This window comes from Neolamprologus brichardi, chromosome 16 (genome assembly GCF_056152115.1).
Source record: "Neolamprologus brichardi isolate AB-2024 chromosome 16, ASM5615211v1, whole genome shotgun sequence".
Lineage (NCBI taxonomy): Eukaryota > Metazoa > Chordata > Actinopteri > Cichliformes > Cichlidae > Neolamprologus > Neolamprologus brichardi.
This window is the reverse complement of record NC_142119.1, coordinates 6,701,184-6,711,565: the sequence shown is the minus strand read 5'-3', so window position 1 is coordinate 6,711,565 and position 10,382 is coordinate 6,701,184. Positions and strand designations below refer to the sequence as shown.

The 10,382-nt window shown below is 43.5% G+C and overlaps 1 protein-coding gene across 3 annotated transcripts in view; it reads right to left on the bottom strand.

The window, feature by feature from the left end:
- Positions 1-301: 301 nt before the first annotated feature.
- Positions 302-10,382, bottom strand: part of epb41l5 (erythrocyte membrane protein band 4.1 like 5) — a 34,475-nt gene continuing 24,394 nt past the window's right edge. Inside the window, exons 17-26 of one of the 3 annotated variants that reach the window (XM_087830227.1) lie at positions 7,546-7,697; positions 7,080-7,177; positions 6,795-6,929; positions 6,469-6,536; positions 5,694-5,819; positions 4,979-5,060; positions 3,919-3,999; positions 3,742-3,804; positions 3,393-3,532; positions 302-1,892 (exon numbers count right to left, since the gene is read on the bottom strand). In XM_087830227.1, coding sequence (XP_087686353.1) covers positions 1,823-1,892; positions 3,393-3,532; positions 3,742-3,804; positions 3,919-3,999; positions 4,979-5,060; positions 5,694-5,819; positions 6,469-6,536; positions 6,795-6,929; positions 7,080-7,177; positions 7,546-7,697 — 1,015 coding nt within the window. In that variant the 3' untranslated portion in view covers positions 302-1,822. The remainder of the gene's footprint in view (positions 1,893-3,392; positions 3,533-3,741; positions 3,805-3,918; positions 4,000-4,978; positions 5,061-5,693; positions 5,820-6,468; positions 6,537-6,794; positions 6,930-7,079; positions 7,178-7,545; positions 7,698-10,382) is intronic. The other 2 variants (XM_087830228.1, XM_087830229.1) reach the window with 2 other exon arrangements.

The following is a 10,382-nucleotide window of genomic DNA, read 5'->3' as shown; positions in this document are numbered from 1 at the left end:
ACAGTGTCCCACGTTCTTGATTTTTAGCTCTTATGATGACTTATTACTCCTGAAACTTTGGAGGTTTTTGCTCTTTAAACGGTAAACTTACAGGAGGATCTTGGCACAACAACATTAAAGCAAAAGTAACGAGTTTTGAAAATGTAATGTGCAGGAATTAGATATTTGTTTAAACATGCAGGGAGTAAAAGTAAAAAGTAGGAAAAAATTACATAAAAAGTGTATTTCAAAAGGAACATAAGCGTGTAATGTGATTATTACACTCACCGCAGTTTTAAAATGAATGAGAAACAACGACTCCTACTGTGGCAAAACTTTACTGAATCATGATCAGGTGCTCCAGAAAAATACGAGTTTATATAAAAATGAGACTTCACAGTCTGCTTTTTCCAGTCTGATCTGTAATACTTCCTCTGTAATTAGAAAACACCTCAAGTCTCCTCAGAGTAGTAACTATACTGCCAAGGTAGTCTTAAAAAATATACGTCTACTTCATATCAACAGCAGCTGAAGCAGTTACAGTGAAAACGTTAAACCTGTATGCTACAACATGTAATATCTGAACAATTACACTGAGCTGTGGCATAAACACTGCTAAGACGACATCGAAGAACAGCCGGCTTCCCTTGTTGAAGACATAATGAGAAGTACTACAGAGCCACAACCTGAGTGAGTGGCCAGACGTGGTGATTACAATAACAGTGAGATACTACAATTCTACCATTCAAGGGTCAAAGTAAGATATTTAATAACTCCCACGGTGCAGACGTAGGCCTCACCTTGCTCTCATACAAAATCAGCTTTCAGGATATTTCACAGGTTAAACGATTCCAGCAAAGGTGACGTACGGGTGGCATCTCCAGCATTTTCCCATCAGACACATAGAGCACATTCATGTACATAAGGCAAAGTAACAGCTACGACATGTTGGAGAGTCCAATCCAGTCAGATGCCCGGACACATCTCCCACCACGCAGTCCGGCGATCACAGGAGCTAAAAGTTTAATGACGAGTGAGCAGGAATGAGAGTGGGGTAAAAGTGTGGATTAAAATTTACATTATAAGATGTGATCAGAATCAAAACAGGAAGTCCTCACGATGGTGGTGGTGGGGGCATTTAAAAGCATCAACAGCTACAAAGAGCAGGAACATAAAAAAAAAATCAGCTGAAAAACTAAAATCATCATCATCATCATCAAATGTGGGAAAAAAATATAAATCAGCTGAAGGTCCAGTGTTTGAAGTTAATCCAGTGACGTTTCCAGATCCAGTGGCTACATCATGTAGTGTTAGCGGGTTTAAACGCGCTGCACTGCGTGATCTCTTATATTCGAACACTTCAAGCTTATATCTCGTCCGTCCATCATCCAGTGTCGTTCAGCAGCTTCACACAGAGGAAAGCTCAGAGATCCAGCGGTTTGCACTGCCGGTGCTTAAACTCAGAACCAGGGCGAGACCTTCCACCAGAGTCTCAAAGCAGGCAGTGATGCTGCCGACAGCGCTTTGGGTGACTGGATGGACTCGGTAAAGGCAGGTTACTAACGTGGTGCACAAACAGGAGATTAAAAATAAGGTTTTCTTAATACTGAGGCTAAAATGTTTGTATACACCATTTTACAAAGACTAAACTCGACGCCATGAGATCATTAAAAAAAAAAAAAAAAGTACTTCATATTGCTGATCTGTGTAGCTACGGTTGTGGTCGCGGCGGTTTTTCAAGCTGCCTCTTCTTTTGCGTTTTCAGACGGCCTGCGTGCGGGTGGGTGAAGCGGGAAACCAGGCGGGAAGATGAAGAGCGTGATGGCGGCCGCTCGTTTCTTCATCAGAGCTCAGTGGTCAAGAGACCTCTGGGTTTGGCTCCATCTTCTGAGGCTGGCGGCTGAGCCACAGTGCTGTGGACGAAGGAGTGGAAGAGACGGTCAAATTACTGCCTCAGAAAAGAAAAAACGTTTGTGTGCAGGAACCAGTTTTATGAGTCACAAGTTTGAAAAAAATCAAAAAACTGCTAAATTGTGAACACGCTGCAGTCTGACAACCTGCGACAACTTAATAATAGCTTTATAATTTTACCTCGTTCAATCAACAGGAAAATAAAATGTTATGCACTGAATTTGTTGTGTGTCCAAAATGGCCGAGAAGTTAAGGTCACATGGTTAGCAGTCAGGCTTCTATAAACCATCCATTCTCACACTTACAATCTCGTAGGAGCTCCGAAACACTGGAAAAATAAAGTGACATTGAAAGCCCAGATTTGATGGTAAATGGCCTGTGGCTACATTGTAGCCACAGCCACCCTGGGGAGCACTGACAGAGGCGAGGCTGCCGGACACTGGTGCCACCGGGCCCTCTGACCACCACCAGTAGCAACTGGTGAAGTGTCTTACCCAAGGACACAACGACCGAGATTGTCCGAGCCGGGGCTCGAACCTGTATGTATAAACCTATGAATCATAAATGACTTACTGTATGGAAAACAAAATGCAAGGCTCCAATACATATATTTAAGCTACTGTATACACAAAACAAAAGAAAGAAAAAATAAAAATCACTCGTCCTTGTTGTATTTGTATGGAGAGGATTAGGGCCACTGGGGAAAAAACGTCTTTTTTCTTTTTTTCCAGAATTGAAGTCAGAATTCTGAGAAAAAGTCAGAATTGTGACTTTTTCTCAGAATTCTGCAACAGAATTTTTGGGTTTTTCTGACTGCAGCTTTTATTTTTCAATAAATTTCTCATTAGACCTGCATGAAAACGCTAAAACGTCCACCCGTGTTTTTATAGTCTGACAAAGTGAAACCAGCTCCATCACTATTCACAGGTGACAAATCACAAATGTGATCTTAGCTCAGTTCGGTGATCACTGTGTAAGTTTAAAAATCGATGTAAGGAAAACATAAAAGAACCAGACACACCGTCACATTACGAGGTTAAAGAGTCGTATCCTTCAGACTCTTCTAATCTCAACTTTTGAAGAACTGAGGCGTGAATGAGACGTCTGCTTGAACTCGGAGATGTGGACCTCACAGAAAGTTTGATTTGTGATGTTCTGACTTGCTGTCACTGAAACACCTGCTTTTCAGCTCAAGCATGTGTTAAAGTTCTGCTGTTCAGTATTGTTTTTCATTTCTGATTGTTTAATACTGATTCATTCACAAACAAAATAAAAAACTAAGAAAAAGCTGAGCATAAAGGACCTGAAAAACACAACTGTAATTTGCTTTGCTGTCTCTTCCTCCACAAACAAAATGCTCTTAACGATTCATGTTAAACTCTCAGGGATGTTCTCTTCTGAAACTTCAGGCTCAGTGAAGTGAGGAGGAGACGTTTCGTGCTCTTCAGCGACGGCTGCGATGTAAAAAACAAACTTTGGGTTCAAAATGCAAACACTTTTACCTGGTGGAGACGGCGTTACGTGTGTGAGTGAGGTGAGGGAGGGCTGAGGTGAGGGATGCTCCCCCATCTGAAGGGAGAAGAGGGTTGACCTTAGGTGGGGGATCAAGGTCGAGCAGGCCGTTAGTAAAGGCGCCGGGAGGCTGCGTGAGAAGGGGATGAGGGAGAAGGTCGGAGGTCAGTGTCTACAGCGCCTCTACATTAGCCAAACTGCACAGCGACTATAGAAGTGCAGAGAAGTCCAAAGCCCCGTGGTTAAAACAACTTCTTAAACATTTTTAACATCTCACAGCCAAACCTGGAAAAAAACAAAAACAGGTGAACTTTTAAAAAGTGAGGCTGATAAACTCACAGCGGTTGTGGGGACGATCCAGCGCGGTGTGATGAGAGGTTTGGTCGGCTGCACCGGTGGGAGCTACAACAACGTCAGAAGAATGTTAGCATCCATGCTAAAGGTCTACTTTAACCCACACACATGCAGTGGGAGTTTCACTGCAGATTATTCAGGACACAGTGCAGTAATTCTTACCACAGGAGTTGGATCAGTGAAGTCAATAAGGTTGTCAGAAAGTGGGGCGGCGCTTTGCAGGTCGACCTCCTCTGCTTTAACCTGCAGCGTGATGCAAACACTCTTTATTACCACACGCAGGCACTAAAGAAACCGTCTACTTCCTGTGTTAGTCACACGCAAACACCGGGCTGCGTAGGCACAGATTGAAGGGTAAATAAACTCTACTCACGCAAAGTGTTTTATTCATACATTCACAATCAGATGAATGCATCTCAGAACAACTCGGTTCAGTTTCTTGCTCAAGGATACTTTGGCATGCAGACTGGAGCAGTCCGGGATCAAGTGGACGACCTGCTATTGTTACCAATTACATCACACTGAAGACTGAACCTACTTTTACAGAGTAATCAATACGCACTCACAACCCACCTCACCTGCTTGTTAATGAAAATATCTAATGAGCCAATCAGATGGCAGCAACTTTATGCATTTGGGCATGTAGATGAGAAAGACGACCTGCTGAGGTTCAAAACAAGCATCGGGAGGGGCCAGAAGGTGATGTAAGTGACTCTGAACGTAGCGTGGTTGCTGAGGTTTTCGTCTGAGTATTTCAGAAACTGCTGACATTTTTCCCACACAGCCATTTGCAGGGTTTATGCAGAAGAGCGTCTCTGAACACAGCAGATTAAAGCCTGAAGCAGAATGGGGTGCCATGCTAGTCAGCTAAGAACAGCAAACTCAGGCTACATATGCTAAATGTAGCTGCCTGGTCTGGCAGGTTTCCATTTATGATATTTAGATGCTAGGATCAGAAGTTGGTGCATCCAACACGTTCAGGCTGTTGGTTGTGTGATGGTGGTGGGGGCTGCTGACCGCGTCCATCCCCACATGACCACAGCGTGTCAGCAGGACAACGCACAACACCACAAAAGTTTCAGACTGACTTCATAAACCTGATGACGAGTTCACTGCACTCAAATCCCCCAGTCTGATACTAGCAGGCTGTGCCTAAAGAAGTGGCTGGTGAGTGTAAAGCACAACAGTAGTAGCACAACCTGTGAGCGTGCAGTCACGTTACCTTTGGTGCCGGGGCTTCACTGGTCGACTCGGAGGACTTTTTGGAAACAGAAGGTTTTAAATCTTCAGCCAACCTCTCAGCGCTGGAAACAGGAGAAGAAATGGTATCACACAAGCATGTGACCCTGTAATTTTAACAACTTTTAACACTGTGAGTCACCAAAACCACCAAAGACAGTTTCACCACTTTTAAACTCGAATGTTAAGAGCACAAACCCACACAGCACAGCTAACTGTGCGTTTGCTTTTATGAGTCACTCTCTGCAGAGACGGCAGCAGTATCCAGGCAGAACTCAAGTCATGTGATTTAACACACCCGGGCCGACACACAGACACACACATGAATGAATGCATTACTCAAACACACCAGCAGATGTCAGCAAAGACTATAAGGACTTTAATCTGCCGCATTAATGTTTCACTGCCTGTTTGGCTGATGCAGGACTTTGCATTTATCTCTGTTAACATTATTTTAAACCATTTGATCTACATGTGTAACATGTTTTGTGTTAAGCTTACCGTAACACATTCTTGAAAACAAATCACCTTTTGCTAACTATGAAAAATCAAACTCTTTACCTTAACTTCATTCAACCTACAAAACCAGGACACTTTGTCACTGGTCTTTGTCAAGGCTTTAACTATAACGTGTGAGAGATCTGATGCAACGAAGTACAAACCACAGTAATGTTTTGCTTTTCTAAACAAAGGCTCACCTGGCGCCTGCAGATGAGACCAGGGAGGATGGTGGCTTCAGCAGGTCCCAGGTGTCCTGGACATCAGGGCGGCTGCTAACACAAAGAGACGAGTTACTGCCCAATCGCCCAGAACGCACCTTCAACCTGGCAGAGAGACACACATAACGCTTATTCCTGCATAAAACATTCACTGTGGTTACCACAGAAAGACAGGAGGTCAAACTTCTCCGACTACATGAGTAAAAATTACTTTTAAACAGGTTTCATTATTATGAGTTTCAGTAGAAATGCTTTTACAACAACATGCAAACGGGAAACATTTGCTAAAACTGTCAACAACAGAATCTGCCAAATCCAACGTTGTTTATTCTCCAGCGTGAGTCGCTCGCTGCTTCGGCTACGAGCCGGGGTCGTGGACTCGTTTGTCATTCTGTGGAGCGCTGCCGAGCTGGGGCTGACGTAACGTTGTGAGCTATGCTAATAATCCTTATAAATATTCAAGAGGTTAATCAGCTCGAGCAGCAGCGGGCGCTGTGATTGGCTGGGATGAAGCACTGACAGTTGGCATGACTCAGTAAGATGAAGGGACGAAGGCCGAGTTTCAAGACAATGCGGCGCGGTGACAGCGTGACCTGTGCTGATAGCACGGTGCGCTCTGAAGAGCTGCTTAATGCAAAGATCCTAAAGGGTTAAATAACAGACTGAGTGGAAAAGTGATTCTATTTTCTTTGATTCTGAAGCTGAACATAAGAAGTTATCATATTCCTGAAAGTGCAGGTGAGTGAAAACGTACCTCGCAGAAGCCTCCTGCAGGTTACAGTTTTTATCTCCGAGCATCACAGCGTGTTCCTCCAAAGCCCCCTGCAGACAGCAAACAGGCGTTTATGAGGAGAGGCATTCACACACGAGTCAAAATGTCACTTTAGCTGTTTTGATTTAAATGTGTTTAAAAACAAAAGGCTACAAAATACTGAAGGCTTAGCTAAAGACTGCTCAGCTGAGTCAGCTGATGAGGCTTCCACTCTGACGGATAAACAGAATCAGAGTACATCGGAGGGCTTTCTCCTCCATCTCCTCGCCCTCTTTGTCTGCTTTGTCACCCCCCGGTCTGTTGCGCACCTTGAGAGCGGCCGCCTCGGCTTGAGCCTTCAGGATGTTACTTTTCAGATCCTCCGGGGTGCGCAGCGGAGTCACACATGGACTGCTGCCCGCACTGTTCAGCCCGCACTTCTCTGTGAGCTTCACCACATCGTCCTGTTGGGTCAGATGTCACAGAGGCTTCGTCACGCTGTGCCGCACATGTGTTTGTTTATGCTGAACTGCCAGTGAACTACACAGAAGTGCTGCTGGTCTCCATCAAAGCAAGCAGAGTCTGATTTTAGAGGAAATAACACAAACACTCGCCTGGTTGTTCATGGCCACGTTGACGTTCATGTTATTTCTCGGCGCAGCGAGAAGCGGACTGCTCTCCAACTCCAGCTGCTTCAGACGAGCTGCTGCTTCTGAGTCGCCGCACATGAACACAGACAGACAAACAAACAGAGTTATCTTCGCTTTATTTATATAGTTAGCAAGTGATCGTCTCGTCTCAGGACACTGATGTTTATTAACAGTCAGCTCTGGGTCTTTTTCATAACGGTGTTGGCTGAGTGTAACTATTGCTGGCATTAACAGAAAAATATAAGTGAATCAACGGTCAGTAAGGTCGCACCAGGTGGCAGCCGTCACGGTGAAAAATGAGGCCAAAGAGTCAAAAACTGCAGTTATGTCAGTCTTTTAAAACAGACATTTATTGTTTTACAGCAGTTTTCTTTAAAGCCTGGCTTCTAAGGCAAGTTTTTAAATATTGGCCAGTTCGCTGCAGCCTTACCAGCGAGACTCAGCGCATCTTCTGCAGGGACGCTAGCACCGGCATAGGCAGCGGCTTGTACGGGCTCCTCGATAGCTGTGACTGCAGGGACAACAGGAGCTCTGAGGACATCGTCGATGCACGTCTCCATTAGGTCAGCAACCACTGGCAAACTAGAGACATACAAGAAGAGAAAGCATGGCAGATTCAGCCATTTCAGCCTGAGTTGTGGATGGAAGGGTTAATGATAAATACATTTAAAGAAAACAGAATAGAGGCTGTTTTATGGGTTTTTAACACAAACTGGAAGAAAAGGATTGTGATTCATACAGCTTACCTCGACAACGTATGTACGGACTCTGCAGTGATGACAGAACTGATCCAAAGCAGAAGGTGTTTAAGAGTAACACACCAACATACAATAATATGTCAAATAATTATTACTAAAACCAAAAGAAAAACAAAGAATATACTTGTAATCCATAGTCTTTAACCGTTAGCATCATCACCAACGTTAACTTAAAGGGTCACGTTGCCGACATGTGATAAAACGATTGTATTTTACAACATAAGTATGAAACCATGTTTGAGTCCACTCAGGGGAAAAATGCAAAAATGTCTCCGGAGGTAAAAACACTGCCCACAAAATAACTTTAGCAGGAAATAATGCGGTGTAATATTCTCAGAATTAGACGTGCTTGAAGCAGAACATTTGACACACGGATTTTAGCAGAAGCTCTTCCAGCAGCTCGGTAATTACCTCATATTTCTGTAGCCTGAAGACACAGCAAAACATAACAAATGTTGTATATTACAACATACTGCCTGGAGAGTACAGGGGTTAAAGAACAACACACAAAAAGATGTGAAGAAATGTGCGATTCTTTGTACGTGGGCTCAAAAATCCAATAAATATGTTAAAAGATCCACCGTGAGGAGAATCGAGCCGTCGCGTGGGAATAAGACACGAAGGAAAGTATGACAGATGCATGTACCACAGAGGAGACGCACACCGACTGGAACTACCGGCAACCGGTTACTCCCTAGTCTTTATTCAGTCCTCCACAACGGGAGCAGCGTTTTTAAATATCTGTTTGCACACGTTTATCCGATACAAGATCAAAGAAAAATCCTACATCGTAATCCAGTAACCCGGTACGACTCACATGTGTCGACATAATTATACAATCACCAGGATTTGACTGAATATTACAGTGTGACAAATGTAAAAGTATCAAACTGGGTCGAAGACTTACGATGAGCATCTTTTTGGGTGATGATAAGTTGATTTGTTCCAAACCGAAAACACAAACTTTATCACATTACAGAGAATAAAATATTCTTTGCACTATATTCTAAAGCAAAGGTGAGAACTTAAATGTACGACTTACTTCCAATGTGTATTTATTAGCTTTTTTAATTGGCTTAAAACAATTGAACATAGAATGACGTGTTGAATAAAATATTTCTAACAAACATCCAAAGTTGGAGCCTTTTCTGATTTCATCATTTCAAAATAAGACTGATCTGAAATACAACTAACTGTATTTAAAACTATCCTGCTTTGATTTAAAATCGAACAGTTTCTGTAGACAAACGCTTTGGTCATGTTGTAAACAATTAACTACGTAATATTACATATTTATCTTCATTTGGTTGAGATGTGCAATAAACAGTGTAATTACCATGTAAGATCAGTGCATTTGAATCATTTACGTGATTATTCAGCATTTAACTGTGGCATGCTCGCAGGTAGACGTTACTGTACTGCAGCTCGATCTCTTGCTAGAAGTCGAATGGGGAGGCAGCATCAGGTTCATTTCAGAAGCTTTCACAGAAGCTCAACATAAAATATGATTAGACAACAATCAAACCTTCAAACAGAATTTAACTAATCCAGACATTATTTGGAAATAGACATGGTGAACCGTTAGCTTCATTTTTCACCTACAGCTAAAACCCTTTCAGACTAATCTGCCTACAGATGGACGACACCCACCCTCTTATCCAACTCCCTTTTAAACAGAGCAGTAGAAATGCAAGAACAGATTCACTTAAAAAAAAAAAAAAATCTAATTTCATTTATAAAAATGTTTAACTGAATTTAAACACAGCAGTAGTGTGTGAAATATTACAAACACAGGAAATTGTTTCTGAGACTGAGGGGGGGAAAGGAGCAGAAGAGGACCGGCCTAAATCCCCCAGAACCTCTGTGACCTGCTGTTTCCTCACAGAGTCAAGACTGGAATTGAATTCATAAAACTGAGCCTGATACCATCTCACCCCGGCCTGCCAGCCTCCCCCCTGAGGTTTGGCATGAAGGTCAGGAGGAGGGAAAAAAAAGAGGGGGGAGGAGGACAGAAATGAGAGGCCAAGGAAGCAGAGGGAAAGGAGCAATGGGAAGTTATCTTTCCAAAACTGTCACTGAGCCAAAGGTCAAGGAGCAGAGGCATGAGGTGCAGAGATGGACTGAAGGGAAAGGAGGAATGTGGGTAGTGTTAGACTTCTGCTGAGGAACGCTTCACTTAATCACAAATCTGTACATTCGCGCGAGGCGAGTCACTTCACTGCTGAGCCTTTCCCATTCATGAGCGTGCAGACCAGTTCGCGCCGGTACAGCTGGTGAGACGGCGGCCAGCTGGTCGGATCTGTCCCACTCCGTTTGGGGAACCTTGATGAAAAAGAGCGGGGAGGATGGAGGGAAGAGGACACCTGAGGAGAACAGGTTGGCAGTGAAAGAGTGACAAAGGGACGGTGATGAGGTAGTGAAGATACAGGGTGTGTGAGGTAAAGAGTGAGACTGGGAGGAAAGCAATTATTGTGCAGAAGAAGAAGATTGTTAAAAGAAAAGAAAGGGA